The sequence below is a fragment of the Syzygium oleosum genome, unplaced genomic scaffold (assembly GCF_021117445.2).
Source record: "Syzygium oleosum isolate NSW1041296 unplaced genomic scaffold, Sole_v2.1 Sole_v2.32, whole genome shotgun sequence".
Taxonomy (NCBI): domain Eukaryota; kingdom Viridiplantae; phylum Streptophyta; class Magnoliopsida; order Myrtales; family Myrtaceae; genus Syzygium; species Syzygium oleosum.
In genome coordinates, this window is record NW_026607516.1 from 519,890 (window position 1) to 540,739 (window position 20,850).

Here is a 20,850-nt window from a genome sequence, read left to right on the forward strand (position 1 = left end):
ACATCTTTGCGAAAAATCCGGCGAAAGTCAGCACTTTTCTTTAGTAAGTTGTAAAAGTCGCTCGTCGTGGCAAAAATCACTAATGTTTGGTCTCGCAAAGTGCATTTTAAAAGAAATTGGCTCGGGGAATTGAGGAGATCGAGGACCCCCACTTGGCATCCGATTTTAATTGGAGAATTCGATTCGGGAGAAATGATTAGATTAGTGTAATCTAATAATTAGTTTTGGTGATGGGTTAATCATTTTTTTTTAAATAATGGAACTATAGTATATTTCTAATTTTCCTTACTTCTATCATCCCCAAAAATCTCCACCGACCAAACATGCTTCCGTAGAACAATGACCTACTTGGGGTTCGGGGGTGGTGGTAGCGGTACATTCTCTTTGCCTTCCGCAATTGCCCTTCCCCTTGCAATTGAAAGGAAAAAAAACTTTTACGATTTTTCAACTTTCGCTTTGGAACTCAAATTGTCGCGATCGTCGGCACGTCACGAAATCATAAAAAAGAAGATTAGACCAAATTTAGATCTCGAGGAGTTAGGTGAGTACTCGAACACTTAATTGCCCATTTTTCACTCGGGTTGAATTAAGCACTTGATTTCAATTGTGGGAGGTTTTCTATTCAAATTATAACGGCTCCACTCACCGTATCTTTGAGGGCTCACCTCTGCTGCCCCCGTCGATAGAGGCTTATCTAACATATATGGATAGAGCAGTTTGCGTGTATTTGTGGAGATTAGCCAATTCGAATAGAAATTGGAACGCTATAACTTATAAACACGCAGTTGCAATTCGAGATTGTTCATTAAGGATTCCTATGTGTTTCTCCTCAGCAATTTGAATCAAAGATAAAATCGTGAAATCATTCTACCCGGTCGTGCCATAAAAAAAAATCGGTAAGTACGTGCGCATTTGAACCCGGGATAAAATCGTCCGACGACCTCGAATTAGCGTGCCATGGAAGGAAAAAAGGCCCCGAATCGTTTTCTTTTTTTCCTTTTTCCTTTTTCCCCGCTTCAAATTCCGCGCGCCCCGCACGTGCAGCCCGACCGCAACCCTAACCCGCGATTTCGATTACCCGAAATCAACCAAATTTCCGCACCACGCACTAATCAAAGAATCAAAATCGATTCGCGCAAACGGTCGATCACATGGTTTTACCAGCTCACGCGGTCACATGTTGTCCCCGAAGATCAACAAAGGAAATCTCTCGCACCAGCAAAAGCAAAGGCTGTCTTCCCCCACCTCCCCACCAACAACTTTCTAGGTAATCGCATCCCCTTCCCGCACGTGCACGTGCGCATCGAACCCCCCGACCTTTCCCCGCTCCTCATCCGACGGCCCCGATTCGCCCACGCCGTCACGGGGGCGACCGGCTACGCCGGTGGCGGGGGGGGGGGGGGGGGGGGGCTCGGGAGGGGCACGGGCGGGATTTCGCGCGGTCGGGCCTCGGTGGGAGCTTTGACCGTTGACCGGATCCCCGAGCATGGGCGGGGCGAGCTGTCCGTGCGTCTTTTCACTTTTGACCGGAAGGGGGGTTGGGGGGCGCACGTGCGGATGACGGGGTCACACGTGTCTCGAGCTGTCGTTCCAGCTGGAGGGTGCATCGGGAAGGGCGCGCGCCACGTAGGATGCACATGAGTGGCGATAATGGAGAGTTCCGATCGACGAGGTATTATTAGCAACAACTGGGGAGGGGGGCGTGATTTTTCTTTTCTTGGGGGGTTGATTAAATCCAATTAATTAAAGCGTCAGTTTGGGAGCACCGTACAGCCTTTTGTTGCATTTTCCCGTCGATCGACGAAATTTCCAGGAGATACGAGGAACGAGCGTAGTGACTCGTCGTACCCGATCTCGATTTTCGTATGAAACTCACAATATATCATAACCATTTGGGACAATGACACATAATTTTTAAATTTTGACAAAATATGCAATGTGGTCTATCAACTTTTAATTTGTTTAATGTTATCCATGAACTTGAATTAATGAAAATATAATATTAAATATTTTCATATAATCAATTATTAAATTACACATGTATCCAAAGTTTAGAATCACGTTGAATATATTAACAGTTCAAGAACGATGTTGCACATTGAGTTAAAGTTCATGGATCACATTATTCAAATTTAAAGTTCGCGAATCACATTGCACGTCGGGCTAAAGTTTATGGACAATTTGTGTCATTTTTCCCTAATAATTTCTATGTGTGTATCTCTCTTGAAATGTGTGTACTTCGTAAGAAAATATTTAATTCCCATAATATTTGTTACATCCTTTACAAGACAATTTGTTTTGAAAGCTACTCCGTGTTCACATTTTCTTATTCAGATCTTTCTCAGTAAATTCCTAGAAAACGATCAAAACATATCTCATTTCATCTCATCTCATCTATTCTAGCAAAAAAATGTTACTCCACGATAACGAAACGATTCTTTTTCAACAGCATACCCGATCACTTGTCAAATATACTTATTTAGTAATATATTCTGAAAATAGCAGTCGCGCGTGATATGAAAAAACGGCACATTGAAAACTGTAAACTTTTCTTGATTGTGTTGGTTGACAAGTGCCGTGGAGAGACTCGTTGACAAACTCCTAACAAAATTGAAACTCAGCATTCTGACGTCATAAAACTAGAGATCTGGCATAATACATTTCAAAGAGCAAATATAACAGAATCTGCGATGAGGAAGTTTCGATGTCGTCTTAAACTATATTTGCTTGCATAAATTGGATGAGAACAATAGGACCCGTTAAGTTTCGTAACAACGTGAACTCGATCACTTCTAGTGATTTCGACGGACTCAATCAACAATGAATTAAGATCAAGTCATAAATATTTGTGCTTTCATATTAGGGTGCTTCCATGTTTTCGAAATCAAGCACAAATTACTAACTGTCGCCGCCAGAACCTTGAACCGAACTCAATAGCCACACCCACCCCGGGATAAATCCAGTGGCAAGGGGGTTTCTGTATTTTCATATCGGAAACCGGTCGCCGCCGTGTGTTCGATGCCCGCCCTAGGGAATTTGAATTTAAGTAGGGACCGTGGTTATGAGTTGCCGTGCTAGTTTCTCTCTATGTAACCGGCTAACTATGGCCGTCCTCTCAATAGCCACCTAATTCAACAAGATATTTGTGCACCGGGAAATTTCTCCCCCTTCCATATTTTATGACGGATCAAATGAAATTATCATTGCCAATCAACAGATGGATTTTGTTTTTATGGTCGAAATGGATGGATGGAGTAAATTTCATCGGTTTTTTTTACCTAAAATCAAACCCTAAATTGACCCAACCACAACTATACAAATTCATATCAAATCCATGATAAAACAAGGCCACCGAAATGAAAGTTTCCGTTCCTGGACATGTCGACTTTCCTTTCGCGTACGCGATGGAACCGACCGACGTACGCATTACCATATTCGCGAGGGATTCCCTTATAATGCGACGGTTGGGCACAGGCGATCGCATCGCACGGCTTACCTTGTCTGGGCCGAGCGGATCAAAGCGTCTGGTGGCCGTACGATTGTAACTAACCCGAAAACAGATCAGCTTTGCCGTTACGTCCCACGTTGTCGTATCCCCACTCCCCCCGCAGAGAGAGAGAGAGAGAGAGAGAGAGAGATTCGCTGATGTGGACGCGACCATCGCACTGTGATGAGCCTCATCATCCCTTAGTTGTTTCCCGGCAGTGGGGCCCACCCAGGGGTAACCGCCTCGCCCCACTGGCCGCTCGACACGTGGCAATCCGTGCGCGACGTGGGGGGCAGCACGGTCATTTCGATCCCCGGGCGGGTCCCTGGTTCACGTGATGTTCACGCTGCGGGAATGCGTTCCCGGTGGTCGGCCCTCGTCCCCACCGTGGGGACCGCCGGACCGATGGATGATGGATCACATCGGACAGTGACGTGATCCCTCCCTCTCTCTCTCCTCTCCAGTTGAGCCCCGATGTCATTTTCCGGCCGAATTGAAGGTCGATGATTGGATTCCCAAAGATTCATCCATATCGTATTTTCCGGCGTGCTTGTGACATCGTGTAATTGACTGCCCGCTAGATTGGGAAGTATCGCACATCATATAAAAAAAAAGTCTCGATAATACATTCCGGTGGCTACACGGCAGGAGAAGAAATACAAATTTCATTTGATTTGCAGACGGAAAGACCTTACCGAAATCTCTATACCCACAAAAAAGAAAAGTTAATACCACGAAAAAATTTCAAACTAGTATATCCGTGACAATTTTTCATCAAACTAATTTTTTGACCACTCCCAAATTGATACACTGGTGACAAATTTACCGAAAACCCTAAACTAGTACATTTGTGACAAATTTACTTTTAAATTGGATTAATACAACGGAAAAAAACTTAGTACACTTATAACAAACGGAGGGTAAAACCCCAAACTAATATATCTTCCAACCGCCACATGTCATCTAATTTAGAAATTTGTCATATGTGCATCAGTTTGGATTTTTCGCGGTATTAACCCAAAAAAAATCTTTATATCCAATTTTTTCTTTTTTCTTTTTTTTTTTGGGGGGATGATTCTCTAATACCCCATTGGAGCAAATGGGTATTTGTCGATGGGGACATGACCAAGTACCCCACCCCCGCAAGGCCCCCGAGGGGGACCGGGTTCACGTGCCGGTCACATGGAGAGCGGCCCACGTACGGCCGCGGTGGGTGGTGGGGAGGGGGAGGGAATGGATTGGGTGCGGGAGGGTCCACGATGGGGGTGGGCAATCGCCAGCGTGGCGGGGCTCTGGAAGGCTCCAGTAGCCGGCGGGGCTTCTGACGGGGAGGGAGGGGGGGACACGTGGGACAACTAGCACGCCACCTGTGGGGACACTCAATCATCACCCGACATCTTGTCGGTCGCTCGCCGCGCACTCTACCTTATTTTAATTGCGCCATCATGCACATGATTATCCCTGTCCCTGCTCCCCCCCCCCCCCCCCCCCACTCAACCCGAAGCGCGTGTGATGCACCGCTTTTCCTCTTTTAGGGGGTTGTTGATGAGGAGTTTCCTAAAAGCGTGCTCTTTCGGCATTTATCGAGCGACGAATAAAAGGCGATTTTTCTAATTAGGATAACAATACAAACGTTCCTTGGACTTTGACTTAATATATAATGTGATTCATGAACTTTTAATTTATTCAATATAGTCCCTAAACTTTAACCCGATATTCAATGTGGCCCCTGAACTTTTTAATTTATTCAATGTGGTCATTGAACTCTTGGTACATGTTTAGTGTAGTTCATAAACTATATGAAAATATTCAATGTAATCCCCGAACTTGAATTTGATAGATGGACTGAGTACATCGAGGCAAGCCCTGGTACATAGAGGCCCCCTCGGGTCTCTTGAGGACGTGCTCGAGACCCCATGCTCGGGTCCCTAATAGCCATGCCCGGGTACTCGACTCGCATGTCCAAGTCACTAGTGCTCGGTTCCTCGGTAACCGGGCCTAGGTCCACAGTGGCTGGGCCCAAGTCCCTCTAGGCCAGGCCCAAGACCCCGGCGATTGTGCCTAAGTCCATGGAGATTGGGCCCAAGTCCCTTGAGGCTCAACCCGGGACCTTGGTGCTCATACTTGGGTCCCTAGCTACCCTGCTTGAGTATTCTTTTTCGTACCGAAGTAATTGGCGCTTGGTTCCTTAATAGCTGGGTCCACAGAGGCTAGGGGCGAGTCCCAAGTGACTGTGTTCGGGTTTCCGACTTCACCCAAAGTCATTGACACTCTGCCCGGGTCCATCATGGCCAGACCCAGTTCCTCAACGGTTGGGCCTAGGTCCCTCAAGGCTAGGCTCCAAACCTTGGTACTCGTGCCTGAGTCCACAGAGGCCGGGCCCAAGTGCCTCAAGGCTAACCCTTGGACCTCGATGCCTATGTCTAGGTCTCCTTGGCCATGCCTAGGTACTTGGCTCCCATGCCTAAGTCACTGGTCCGCCTCGAGTCCATCGAGACCAAGCTCAATACAAAGAAGTTGGCCCCAAGTTGCTCGAAACCAATCTCAAGACCGTGGTGCCCATGCTCGGGTCTGTTGAGACCGAGCTTGAGATCTCAATGCCCATGTCCGAGTCCACAAAGGTTTGGCCCAAGTCCCTTGAGGCCGGTTCGAAATCCTCTTTCTTAAAAAAAAATTCTTTTGAACACATTGAGAATCGAAACGTGGTATTTAACATGAATAAATAACAACATGTCCACTTAATCAATATATGTTTTTTTTTTAGTGAAATGATGTGATTTTTATGTTGTATAAAGATTTCTTATCCAAAAACATAATATAGGCAAGTTCCCAGATAGAATCGATATCCAAATTGAAACCAACCGATTCTCGGTTCTAAAACCTCTTTTTTCTTGTTCGTTTGCGTGACATTCACTCACATCTCCACGTTATTCATGTGCCACACGAAGCCTTGGCCCCCGACTCCACCCGAGCACCTAAATTGCTTCACCGACTTGTGAATCGGTCCATGGAGTCGCTAATTTTTAGAGACAACAATTTAAGAAGAAAAATTGCTAAAAATTGGAGCTGGGTTGAATCGGGTACGAGTCATTAAAATTGTATTGCATAAAACTAGATTAATATAGGCCGGATCATTTTCGATCCGACCCAAATCCGACGTGATCCACTCTTTTTTTTTTTGTCGGAATCTATCCTATTTCTATTTTACAAGCCACCGCGTGTGCTATGTGTTGTGCGCATGTTTCGAAACCCGGCTCTCTCACTCACGCGTCCTCACTCCTAGCCCTACCGAGAAGGTGATGACTCAAACTCCCAACTCCCCTTTAAGGGTGGCCATTGGAGCAATTTTTAGTGATTACGATCCACCCATTTGACGGGCCTACCTTCATCCGTGGAATCACGCGCGCCAATAGACGGCAAGTCCCGAATAAAGTCGTTTGTCTATGGATTGGTACCGAGTGAATTTGGAGGTTGTTCATGGACGGCGACCAGTTTGTCTACAAAGAGACTCCTCTCTCGCTCGGAGTTGCAATCGGAGTCGCATGGGATAGAGATTTTTCGAGGGAAACACAATAAATTTTGCGGGGCCCCTTCACTGCATATAAATCGATTATTAGATTTGGATCAAAAGAAGAGTTGTATTGTTCCAATCATGGCCGTTCATTCCCTTGATTTCGACGGCTGTCAATAAGCTTTCCCCTGGTTTCTAGTCCTCTGGTTATCTGTACGAATTACTTTTAACGAAAAGGAGATGCGAAAAGAGAGGTTTGTCGGATTTATTGGTTATTCTCGTAATTATTGGGGACGACTTTTATTGCGCAATCGAGTAATTTCACCTCTGGTCTTTCTGTTTTTTTTCGTATTCGGATTGTGACTTGTCAACTAGCATCGGATATCGTATCTTTCAGCATTTAAGGGCGTTTGAAATTTGTGCGAATTTTTCCACATTTAGTAGAAATCAAATTCAATCATTCTTTTTCGGGGAAATATCTTTTGCTTCAAGCCTTTAAAGGGATGATGGTCCCAATAGCTTAAAATATAGAAAACGGATACAGATTATTTGTCGAATATGTTACTTTATCAAAAAAAATTCATTCGTTGTGTTGGTAAATACTCTGCTAATAAAAATCAGACGATGCGTTTTCGTTAGTATTTAGCGCACTTTGTTATACCATCTATAGTTTTAACTATTACATGCCCCATCTAGATAATACTAATACCAAGTCAGCTTATTAAAGATATATTTCTTTTCGCCAATAGGCATGCGATTTTGCTGGTAAAGAGATTGGGGGGTGGGGACATTAGTATCACAAGTGCATGATTTAACTTTTGCGCTGTGCAAGAGACAAAGTGAAGAGAGTTAGAGATATGACAGACAAAAAAAAGAATAAGATAGATTTCTCCTCGATTTATTAACGAGAGAGAGAGAGTCTTAAAGTTAGAGTTTTGAGGTTTTTATTATTCACAATTCCAATGTTCAAGCATGTCAATGTGAACGAGGACCCTTGTTTGGAATTCAAATGTGTCCTTGTTAGTCCACGAATTCTCTCTCATTTGATTAGAGTATTAAACAAGGAAATCTCTCGATGGGAAAAGGGTCAATATCCAACTTGATCGTCTCATTGAATTTTTCGTCGTGATTAGATTTTGTAACTCAATTTGATTGGGTGCCCGACGTTTGTTTTTCAAGCTAAATCTGCCTGAAAATATTGACATGGACGAAATGAAGATTGCCCATCACGATACTTTCATGAAAAAGAGGTGTTGACATGGGGATCATGATCACGATGTTTTATTAGGTTATGCAATGCTTAGTCACGGGAAATAGACATACATTTCTTGGTTAGAGAGAGATGACCGCGCACAATTGCAACCATTAATTATTGATAGGTGCATGATATCTCTTTGATTCAAACAAGTCCAAGGAAGATGGGGCATAGACAAAGATAAACGTTATATTCAAACTCGATATCCCACCGATCCATGATTGCCATCATTTCTTTTCTCAACAAATCATTTTTCTTAAATGCATGTAATGGCAACCCCCTCGCCTTTTCGTGTCTTCTATACGGTTCGAGTATACTAAAAATTGTTGATATATCAGATGTAACCGGTTCACATAAATGGCTCGTGACGATATAGGGTATGACAGAAGTCGGGAAGCTATGACAAAAATATTGTAAACGGACACAATCCTCTCTAATACTTAACAGAACCATGATATCCTCTCTAATTTTGATTACAAAATTGTCTAGGTCAATTTCGTTTTGGGAAAACTTTCTCGGCGGGGATGCGACATAGCTATTAGGAAGACATTACATGTCTCATCGACTTTTTTTAGATCCTAAAGAGTACGACTATACTTTTCAAAGCAAATATATTATTATGCAATCCGACAGTGAACAAAACAAAGAAAAAAGAAGAATCTCTATTTTGCCAAAAAAATACTGCATATGCTAAATATTTTAAACACAATGATAGGGAAAAAAGCGGGCTAATTATTAAAAATACTTCCAGCTTTAGGTCCAATCTCAATTTTGCGCTATTTTTTTTTTGTTTAGAAAAATATTCACAACTTTTATTTTAGTCCCAAGTCTGCTCATGCATTAAAAAATTGCCACTGGTTTCTTAAATATTTTTAACATCAGGAGACTGCTGTTATTCCGTACGAAGGTGAGGGTGTTGAGCGAAATAACGAGCCTTTAACTGACCTTGATGTTGATAATTTTGAAAAAATTAGTGACGATTTTTGGACAGGGGGCGAATTTGAGATTAGAATGAAAGCTGAAGGAGCAGAATTTTGATTGTACCTAAAGTTGATGGCTTTGTTTGGGGAATTAGGCCGAAAAAACACATACGGTACAAGTTGTTCTTTTTTTCGAGGGAAAATGACGTAAATGGTCCCTGAATTGTGACTGGATGTGCAATGTAGTCTCTATACTTTAACTCGATGTGCAATGTAGTCTCTATACTTTAACTCAATGTGCAATGTCATTCATGAACTTTTGATTTGTTCAATGTGATCCTTCAACTTTTGGCATGCGTTCAGTTTAGTCCCTTATACTACATGAAAATGTTCAATGTGGTCCATGAATTTCAATTAATGGAAGGATACTATTAGATATTTTCATATAGTGTAGGAACTAGATTGACCGTTTAATAAAAGTTCGGGGATCACATTGAATAAATTAGAAGTTCAGGAACGACATTGCACATTGGGCTAAAGTTTAGGGATCACATTGAAAAAATAAAAAGTTTAGGGACGACATTATATATTGAGCCAAAGTTTAAGGATCGTTCGCGTAGTTATTCCTTTTTTGGAAGATAAAAATCAATTATGAAACTCCCCTTTTTCTTTTTTCAAGAAAGAAGAGGACCAAGTACATAAGTTTACTGTTTTTTTCTTAAATTTCTTTTCCACTTCGGTAAATAAGAAGCAAAAGAAGTGGCCAAGGAAAGGAAAGGAAAGGACAGGACAAAGTGGGGGATGCAATGTAAAGAAAGAGAGAGCAGGGCATTATTATTGTTATCGGGGGAGGGGAGGGGAAGGCGAAGCAAAGCGTGACATGCCCATCTCATGATCGACATTAACTGGGCCTTTCCCTGACACCCACTTCTCATCATTTGAGCTTTCCTCTCCCCTGCTGTCCTCTCCCCCCTCTCTCTCTCTCTCTCTCTGTGTGTCTCTCTCTCTTTTCTCTCTCTATTTAATCCCCCAAAACTCTCTTCTTCACACCATCCACACCTCTCTGTCTCTCTCTCTCTGGACCAAGGGGCATTCAAAGCTCCGTGCTTTACCCAGGAAGAAGAGCTCGAGCAGAAACCCAAGAGCGGCCTCTCTTCCTCTCTTCTCTCCGTCGTTTGGACCCAAGTAATCAAGGGTCATCGTCATGGGAGAGAAGGACGATCTGGGCTTGAGCTTAAGCCTGAGCTTCCCTCAGAGCCATGTCCACCATCATCGACAGTCTCTGCAGCTGAACCTCATGCCCTGTTTGGTCCCGTCCTCTGCTTCGTCTGCTCAATCTGGGTTCAATGTTCAGAAGCGCTCTTGCAACGACGCCTTCGCTTCTTCTTCAGGTACTGCTGCCGCGCATAAATCTGGCATGCGAAGATCTGATCTTTCTTTGGGTTCTTGGTGGTCCCAAATCACATGCACATATGCTCTGTTTGGCCACCCGTTTCCTTCATAAACTAATTCAGTGTAGTCAAAACGCCGGCCGAACAAAAAATGCATTTTTTCAAGTCCAAACAGAAGAAACTGTAAAATTTAGTTAGCCTCAGTTGAGACGAAGATTGGAAGGAGGCAAATGAATACGGAAGAAAAGAAGAACTCAAGTCTAACTTCATGGCCTAAAGTTTCGAGCTTTTGTCTTTTTCCACAAACCGATCCCACTAATCCGAAGGAAAAAAATCTTCGCTTTCTTCGCTAATATATTAATCCTCAATCCCTCTTGCGCGCAGATCGGAACTCCGAGACGCGATCTTTCCTTCGGGGGATCGACGTGAACAGAGAGCCGTCGGCGGCGGCGGCGGACTACGGCGAGGACGAGGCCGGGGTGTCGTCGCCTAACAGCATGGCGTCGACGGTGAGCGGGAAGCGGAGCGAGAGGGATCACCAGAGCCAGACCAACGGCGACGACCTCGACAACGAGAGGGCGTCCTCCCGCGGCGGCGGCAGCGACGAGGAGGACGGCGACCTGTCGAGGAAGAAGCTCCGGCTGTCCAAGGACCAGTCCGCCATTCTCGAGGAGAGCTTCAAAGACCACAACACCCTCAATCCCGTAAGTATCGTACGGATATACATATATTTGCTCGTTGGAGAAAAAGAAAACATGTAAATAATCTTATTATCGGATTAAGAGAAATGAAAAAACACATGAAACGGTTAATTTTTTTTTGGTCGGAGATAAAGAGCGTGAAAGAGCTGGAAAACAAAATACTAGGGTTAAGTACAAGTTTAGTCTTTCAAGTTTGGGCGTTCTCGCAAGTTGGTCCTCTTAACTCTTTTTGGGTCGTGCAATTTGATGCTCTAGGTTTTTATTTTGTACAAGTCATTTTACTCTTTTCGATGTGTGCGCAATCGAATCCATCGGTGAAATTGCTCGTGCCGAGTCGTCAGATTAACCAATGATGTGGCGTCGTCATTGTGGCCAAAAACGCTGCAAAGGCGCTAAGGTGGCACCAAATTAGTGCTAGGAAAAGTTGATTGCAACGAGTAGACGAAACACTCGTTAGAGGATTTGAATGAATAAAATAGGACTTAGATCCGAAACTTGGTTGGAGGGCTTGGTTGAATAAAAATAACAGCTAGGGTCAAATCCTAAAAATGCCCGAAACTTAAACGGATTAAAACCATACTTAAATGCGAAATGCTACTTTCGTGCCCTGTATTCAGATAGGGGTATCTTCGTCATTTCCCTCAACTCACGGTCGTGTTTCTTGGGTTGTTTCGTGCAGAAGCAGAAGCTGGCGCTGGCGAAGCAGCTCGGGCTCCGGCCCAGACAAGTGGAGGTCTGGTTCCAGAACCGGAGAGCGAGGTGAGGACACGTGTCACTTCGGACGATGACGATGAATTCCCTCCTCCTCAGTCAAAGACCATCTCGGTCAACGATAAATTAAGTTAAACTAAACGAGCATTTGTGCCTTTGGACAGGACGAAGCTGAAGCAGACGGAGGTGGACTGCGAGTACCTGAAGCGGTGCTGCGAGAGCCTGACGGAGGAGAACCGGCGGCTGCAGAAGGAGGTGCAGGAGCTGCGGGCGCTCAAGCTCTCCCCCCAGTTCTACATGCACCTCTCCCCTCCCACCACCCTCACCATGTGCCCCTCCTGCGAGCGCGTCGCCGCCCCTCCCCCCTCCTCCGCCGCCGTCGCCGCTGTCGGCCGCCCCCTCGCCGCCGTCCCGCCCCACCCCCACCCCCACCCCACCCCCACCCCCGCCCGTTGCCCCTCATCAACCCGTGGGCCCCTGCGGCCGGCCCCCACGCCCACGTCCACGCCCCCTTCGATGCCCTCCGCTCCTGCTCGTGAGCACGGCGGTCGGGGTCGGGGTCGTGGCCGTGGCCGTCCCTGCGGGGCATTTTGGTCATTTCCGGGACGTGTCGCCATCAAAGGAGTTGGGGGAATTGTACAAATTTGTAGTAGTGTTTGGGTCTCGAAGGATATGGTTTGGTCGGAAATGAGATTTTGGAGGGTCTACAGATGTTTTGTACCGTGACCCATCTTTCTTTTCCCTAAAGTTTAGGATTTGGGAGGAAGAACTAAAAAAAAAAAAGAAAAATTGTAAAATCCGATGTTCGATTAATTTTACTAACCTATGATTGGTCATCTGATTTGAGATTTGTAGATGGTCGATTGTCGTTTTCCTACCTCAGTCTGCTTCGAAAATTATCCCTTTTTTTTGTACTGTGAATCTTGCACAAATTTTTTTTTGTTTTTGCTCCAGGAAAATAAGGAAGAAGAATATCTAGCGAGAGATTAAGTTCGATATTTGACTCGTTTGTTATTTCGAATCTTGAACAATAGGGGTCGCCCCTGTTTGGAGGGACGAAAGTGAAAGAGTGTTTATCCCCAATGGGGTTTGATTTGATAACTTTTCGACTTTTTTGAGAAATATTAACTGTAGTTTCGTGCTCATCAAGACATGGTAGTCGAAACAAAATTTGTTGATGTTTTTTGTGCACAAGACCCGTTAAAGTTTGCATAGTCTGTCTGCTTCTCCTTGATTTATGAGCTAATTGTCTGGTGTTAAACAAAATCAATCACAATACAGAAATCATCGTGGGAGGCAACATTGGCCTGCTCGATCTGTAGCCCTCCGTGTTCGATACAAATTTCAACTATCTCGACCTGTTCGCTCCAATCGTATACCACGCACCAATCAAATTGATTCGAGCCCATCATACGGTTTTTAAAATGTAGTTGTGGATCACGACTACTGCGGACGCTGTTTGTATCCGTGCGCGAATCGGTCAAGCAAAAATGTATCCGTGAGAATCAGTGCGTACTTTGTTTTGCAAATGGTCAGCATCTTTCGGTTCATTTCTAAAAACCAAGCCATGCATCTAGACAGTGGACATACGGTGGCAGCACTCTTCTATTAAATCCTATCCCTGAACTATTTCTTGATATGGTATACAAGGTAATTGCCAATGCCAAAGTTTACTACCGTGAAAACACCAGGGAAGTCTAGTCTAAGCCGGCGACCGACTGAAAATATGCCGAATTATAGTCTGGAAACTCATCGTTGGCGTGATATTTTCATGCAAGCAAAGCAAGAAGATGATGCTCATCCAATTTGTGCACAGAGAGAAGATTTTCTGATGCATATCAGAGCATGGGAATGAGAGAAGATCAGCCAATGTACAAGACACTCGCTTTGGCTCACTAAGTTTCCTAATGTCTGCACCAGATGCATTGCTTTGCGCAGAGGAATTCAACTGCAGCCATGAAACTGCTCTGCTTTAACACGCAAAGGCCAGATCACAACCGAGACCTCTGTCTAACGCAACCGGCAGTGACAAGGAAATAATTCCATTCCATGACCATCCTTTTCTCTACACTGGACACTAAGTTCAAATCACTGTCATGCCTTTGAAGTAGAGCATATAAGCAAATTCAAACATAAAACTGAGGTTGGAAAGAGAGAAAGGAAAGAAAATCCGAGAACGATATTGAAATACTTTGCATTATACCCCTCGACAAGTGGACGGGTCCTCAAGTTAATATCTACCTAGAAGAGTTCTTACTGATCGCCGCGCTCGATTTCTTGATCGACTCAATCCTCTGAAGCCTGATCTGCTCCCTAAATTTAGCTATGAACTCATCGGCTTTCTTGTCCACATCTGGTCCTCCATCGCTGACGCCGCTCGAATCAGCTTCAACTTCATCATTGTGCGAAGCTCCTTGGAAGGCACCTTCCTCGCTCTCCGAATCTTCATCTGATTCCACAATCATCTTCTCAAGAAATTCCGGCCTTCCTTCCTTTGGAAATTCCGAGAAATACCGCTTCTGTGGTGTGCTCTCGGGGGTCCATTTCTCAGTCACGAACGAAGTTTCATTGAATCCCACGGTCTTTCTTCTCGGTGGGTCCACCAAATCATCTTCGAATTCCATTTCTGCTGCTTCGTTCTGGTAATAGTCCCCAGTGTCTCTTCCTTTCCAGGTACCTGAGACCGTTTCGCTGGCTCTTATTGTCCTCTTCAAGTTTCCCACCGACAAAACATCATCAAGCCCTCTTGAATTCACTTCGGACCCCGGATTGGCTTTCCTCATTGGAATTTCCCTGTTGCTTCCATTTGTGTCCTTGTACTCACTCGAGAAGCTCCTTCTCATGTCCTTCTCATATGAAATTCCATTGACCTGAGAACTCGAACTTGAGTTCGGTTTCATGGACCATGACTTGAAATTCATAGGAGGTGGTGGCGGGGGTGGCGGAGGAACTGGAGGAGAAGAATATTTGTGAGAGCTCCTCCTCCTCACAGAATCCTCCAGAGTTTTCGCTTGCGGCTCCGGGGATGGAGAGGGAGATGGAGATAATTTCCTCGGCGAAGATAAGGATGGCGAAGGCGACAGCTTTGGGGACGGAGTAGCGGAATTGGGTCGAGATGACCGCGATGTTTGAGGCCTAAAGGACCGAGCCTCAAGCAGATTGGTCTCGGATTCCTCCATCGAAGGAATGTCTATATCCTCCTTCACTTCCATACGTCCTGATCTCGATCGCCATGGAATCGGCGACGGCAGGACGATGTTATTTTCCTTAAAATTCTCCTCTGGTTCGATGAGATCCAGATCCACAAGTGGCCCATTCCTCTTCTTGATCGAGCTCTTCGAAACCCTCTTCGAGCCAAAATTGGAACTAGACCTACTGAACGAGTTAGACATGCCACTAGGCTCATCAGCAGCATCCCTAGAATCGTCTGAGACCCGCGACTTTAAGCTCCGAACGGGCAAGAGCAACGGCTTTTCGCCGATTCTGGAACTCTTACTTATCTGCTCATCAACAGAAGTGCTTTCTGGAGCCACAACCACCATCGGCTCATTCCTAAAATACTGACTGCTCCAAGTCTGGACTCTGTTCTCATCAGACCCAGACGGGCTATCAGCTTCGTCATCAAAAACAGAGGACACATGAAGGAACCTAGACACATAGGACTGCGCACTATCAAATTTAGAGGGACCATTTTCTTTCTCAGCCTCATCGTTCGATCTCCTGCTAAAGAGGCCGTAAGAAACCGCAATGCCCACAAACACAATGTGCAGAAGCTCCCAGCTTCTGTTGGGCACGGTCTGGTTTATGAACTCAGGGGCTTGCGAAGGGAATAGTGGGAGGATCACAAGGAAGACTACGACTATGAGGGCTTTGTACAGGAAGTGAGTGAAGAACTTACTTGTCCTTGCTGGGTTTTGCTCTGAGATCAGGCCATGTTTCTTGGTGCAAGTGTCTGCATCAGCCATTGAAGGGATGAATTTGCAGTGCCCGATGATGAGTCTTTTCTTGACCTCTAGCGCTTGGAAAAATATGAAGAGGAAGGAGATGAAGAGAGAGAGAGAGAGACAGAGAGACAAAGAAGACTTAAGGGTTAAGGAAAAGTAGAGAAAGAGGAAAGCAAAGAGAGAGAGACAGAGGGACATATAGTGGAAGAGGAAAAGTTTTTGGCAGGAGAGCAAAGGGAACAATCAACACTCATGGAAATCTTTCATCTGTTTTTTTGGCCATTTGTGGCAGCAACTTACAAACATTCTAATAAATGACCAAAATTTATTCTCTTGCTATTCAACGGTCACCGACTTTCAAGAATCCGATCACCGGAAATATGTAGAAACTCCCTCACTCTAAACGACTTTGCACGGCCATGTTGGCCCGACACTTTCTTCTTCTTTTCTTTATCTTATCTTAAGAATGCCCAAACACTCGAAAAAAACGATATTTTCATCGTAACCTCTATAGTTTTATCGCAACCTCTATAGTCCATAAGCAAATCATCGACAATTTACGTGGTCTAAGTGCAAAAAACATGCAATCCGAAACCCAAAAAAGAAAAGAAAGAAGGGTTCCAGGGGGAATCTGAGTGGGGACAATGCAAGTGATGAACAACATGGAAAAAAACCAAAAAAGAAATCGGGGGAATGAGAGTATATAGGTTGCGTGGATGTGGTCAGGATTCTTCTTTTGGACTGCGTACGCTAGCTTTTTTCTTTGCCCTTCGAGGGTCATAAACCCTCCCTTCGGCTGACATAGATTTTAATATCATCGTTGTGCGCAGTTGAAATTTGCAGTGTCTGCCACTTTTGGAGGATAATGCTTTTCTTAACGGGGTGGGGTGCGTTCATCTTCCATTCTTTTCGAGTCTTACCCCCGAATGGAAACGATCCTAAGATGCTCTTAAGGGCCACGCCAGTTCGTTCGCGATTATCTGGCACTGATAATGTTGTTAATTCACCATTCTTTCCGGGTCGAGTTTAGTCATCGATGGATGAATAACAAGGTTCTCTAAAAATTCTTTTGGATTGGATTTGAAAAGAGAAAAGATTAGTTGGTCGTTTTCTACGGGTTTCTTTGGGCAGGGAGACGCGTTTGAAGGGGTTTTCTGCAGCAATTAAGCAGCGACTAAACTTTTGTGTGAGAAAGCTCTTTTGTACACCACCAATCGTGTATAACATAATAGCACTTATTTCTAATAGTCTTAGGGGTAGGGAGAGATAGAGACTCGGTTATCTGGAGGCTCGTGAAATATTTTGTGATATCTATGAACCGTGTGAATTCGGGCATTGGGCCAGTGCAAGGTAGCCCTGATCTAGAGCAGTTTGTATGCAGTCGGTACGATCCAAACAAGCGACCTTCAATTTCTGAGTTGAAAATCCGGCAGCGTCTCGACCGACTGTATCTATTCTCCTTTCTTTTTCTTCGAGCGCAATATACATATGCCCGGTGTATGATTCGGTCGCCGTCTGTACGCTCCGTCGAATGATCCCTTACCATCCGCGTTCCATTTCGATGGCGCGGTCGTGTTTACACGGTGAGGTATATGCTTGCAGCATAAAGAACCGGTTATCGCCCAAGGAAAACGAAATTTAGAAAAGTAGAGCTTTTGTGCTTTTGCTCCACTTGTCCCCACTTCACGTTTTACTAAAAAAATTGCACACAAACACTCCCGTAAATTCCGGAAATCGATTTCGGTGGCTCGTGGGGTTAAAAAAAAAAGACGCTCCCAAAAGAATTCACGTGTAAAGCTATCTTTGTTCCCTACGTGTAAAGCTATCAAGTGAAGAAAAATGCTTCTATTGGTCTCGTACCGTAAAATATACTGAAAGTCTTAAAATTTATCAAGAAAAATACCTCTATTGGTCTGTAGGGCCCTTGCCACTGTTGGTCACCATCGCCGGCGATGGTGCGGTGGCGGCGGTCGCCGTTTTGTCTCCTACATTCTCTCTTTTTTAATTTTTTTAAAATTTAGTTTGAAAAATCATATTTGGATCAAAATGACTTCGTTGTAGTCTTATCTTTCATGTTTCAACCATGTTAGCGCTGCGTAGGAGAGTGAAATTAATAAAAAAAGCCACGTCAGTACTTTCCATTAGCCAAATTAGACGAAATTGATGGAATGACTTGATTGCACCAATTTGATAAGTTTTAAAAGTTGATTTCCCTTTTTGTAAAAGACTTTTAATACACTTATCCCTAATGTAAACTCTAGACTCTGACAAAAAAAAAAGACTCTAGACATCATCTGTTTCACGAAAAAATAGGTGATTTTTGGAAAAAAAAATCCTAAAAATAATTATTTGTATCACTTGAAAAATTAATCATTAAAAAATATTTTCATTACTAACAATAATTTTTGTCTATATATTTTATGAATGGAGCCTTAATTTTTAAAATTTTTTTGACCAAATACTGTTTTCATTCACTAACCAATGCCCTACTTCATTTGATAATAAAATTTAGGGAAAAAATCACAAAAAATCCCAAACTATGCCAATTGTGACAAATTTGTCCCAAGCTTTTTTTGTGATAATAAAATCCTAAACTATGCTTACTAAAACACATTTACCTTAAAATTTTTTTGGTGATATAAAAACTCTAAACTTGTACCTATATAGATTTATCCTCTATCAAGGTTTTATTAGATGGTTTTTTAGCTAAAATAACGTCGTTTTTATTTCACTTAAGCCACATGGGTGCCATGCCAACACCCTTTGCTTCCCAATGTCCATGTAAACGGATTTTTAAAGGTACTCATTGACAGAATCTTGGTGGAGGGTAAACGTGTCGTACGGGTATAAATTTGAAATTTTTTGTGTCACTATAAAAAGAAATTTAAGGTAAATATGTCATACTACTGAGTATAGTTTGAAGTTTTTATTGGCTTTTACCCTTTTAAATAAATAAATCCCCGGTTAAGTTCTACGTCGCATTCATGAATAGGATAAAATACGAACCAAAAACTCGAATAATCACCCCACGATATGAAGTCATTTTCAAGCGGAATGGAACGCGTGGTACGCCCTTATCCATGCACATGCACGGATCTCTTATTCAAACCGCTGGACCAAGTCAATCAACGGTAAAAGACGATGTACAAGTCAGACGATTTCAGCGACTACTGTTTATCCTAATCACGTTCGCTGCAGTGCTGGAATGCCATCAGCTTAAGCTGGATGATAAGGTATCTCCGCTTTTGCCAAAGCGTTTTTGTGGCCGAAAGCGTTGCGTCAGAAAGACTTGTTGACACAACGGATCTGATTCCTCACACCCCCCCACCCATTTCATCATTAATTATTCTGTTAGAACGAACCTTTTCCAAAGTCCCCACTAATTAAGTCCCTGTTTAAGGTTAATCGCTTATCGCTTATGCATCTTTTTTTTTTTTGGGTCGAAAATCGCTTATAGATCTGAAAGACGTCGATTCTGCTCCAAGATTGTATTGAGCACGCATGCGATGAGATGGGTTTACACGCCGAAGATGGAAATCGTGTTCGTTTTTTGAAGGAAAATGTGTTCCTGATTAAGTTGATTGGTTGGGGTTTCGATGCAAGTATCGTCATCGATACGCATTTCCAAGATAATGCTTTCTTAAAGTATGGTACAATCAATATTCAATTAGTGGACAAGCTAATTGTACTTGCCCCGAATTGCTTTTAAATCTTTTGGCACGCCTTGTTCGGTCTTGGTGGATTTCACACGTATGAACGTGATGAGACGGAGAGAAAGTTGCGATGTCCTTTATAAGTTGATCAATGGGAGCTCTAATGGATGACATCTCAGATCATATCAAGTTTTAAGAAAGACCTTTTGCGTAGACAAAATACTATCTTAAATTATCTTTTTCACACTAGTCATGTGCCCGGCTCGTTGCGCAGGAGCGTGTGTGTGTATATTCTAACTCTCGCAATTATTCGTATGGAATTTATTTAAAGTAGAAATATATTATTTCGATTTATCGCGTGGGCGTGTGAATCAAAGAAAATTACAATATAAGGAATGTTCACCAATCAATCTTCTCTTTGGTTTCTTGACCAATGTTTTCCTCCTAAATTTATAAGATTTAAGTCCACGTAGGTAATGCCAGTAAGAAAAGTGATCGAGAGCTTGTCGTGCACATTTAATTCTAACTATTCTAATGGTACACACAATTTATAGAATTCTATAGCATTAACCAAGCACTTGCCTTAAAAAATAGATTGTGCTAACGCCGGAGAGAGCGTAGAGAAGCAGGAGGTAATACAAGTGAAAACTTTTTGTTACGTTAGTCACCACTAGAAGATAATATACCTAAGGGACAAGAGCAAAACAAAAAAAAAACTTATTGTTCTCAAGTCAAAGGCTCGAATAAGTAATGAATCAACCAAGTCTGAAATTTTATTCATCATAGCATACTTATATAGATGAGCATGGAACGACCCTCTAAGCATGAGTAATTTTCTAGACTTGTTGGAAAGACAAAACTAATTTACTAGAAACTGGGAACTAGAATTTTGACTCTTGAAACCTTCATCACAATTAAGACTCATAAAGAGTTACGAACTAAGAAATGCAATAATGACATTTACAAGACCTTGAAAATATGGGAAATAAAGTTGGTTGCCGTTCTCCAAATGTTATTTTTCCAAAGTTGCTGAAATAATGGCCTTCAAGGAATGTACATCACACACCTTAGCGGAAAAATAAGGGAGTTACAAGTGCATAATTGATCAATCACATGATGATGATGTAGGAAATGCACGATTTCTCAAATCTTACTACTATTGTCCCAAATATGAGAAATCATGCATTTCGGTGTAATTAATTGTTTTCATCGCACACTATTGTCCCAATTCCTCAAAAGGAAATACTGTCTCCAACAAATAGATATTCCTCTTTTTT

The 20,850-nt window shown here is 43.2% G+C and overlaps 2 protein-coding genes across 2 annotated transcripts; one reads left to right on the forward strand and one right to left on the reverse strand.

Moving 5' to 3' along the window:
- Positions 1-10,172: 10,172 nt before the first annotated feature.
- LOC115686540 (homeobox-leucine zipper protein HAT4-like) lies at positions 10,173-12,830 on the forward strand. The gene is made up of 4 exons (XM_030611876.2): positions 10,173-10,564; positions 10,949-11,268; positions 11,945-12,024; positions 12,141-12,830. The coding sequence occupies exons 1-4, from the start codon at positions 10,378-10,380 to the stop codon at positions 12,700-12,702; spliced, it is 1,149 nt and encodes a 382-aa protein (XP_030467736.2). The 5' UTR covers positions 10,173-10,377; the 3' UTR covers positions 12,703-12,830.
- Positions 12,831-13,987: 1,157 nt separating this feature from the next.
- On the reverse strand, positions 13,988-16,197 carry LOC115686530 (uncharacterized). The gene has a single exon (XM_030611865.2). It carries the CDS (start codon positions 16,116-16,118, stop codon positions 14,214-14,216), a length of 1,905 nt encoding a protein of 634 aa, XP_030467725.2. The 5' UTR covers positions 16,119-16,197; the 3' UTR covers positions 13,988-14,213.
- Between the last annotated feature and the right edge of the window lie 4,653 nt (positions 16,198-20,850).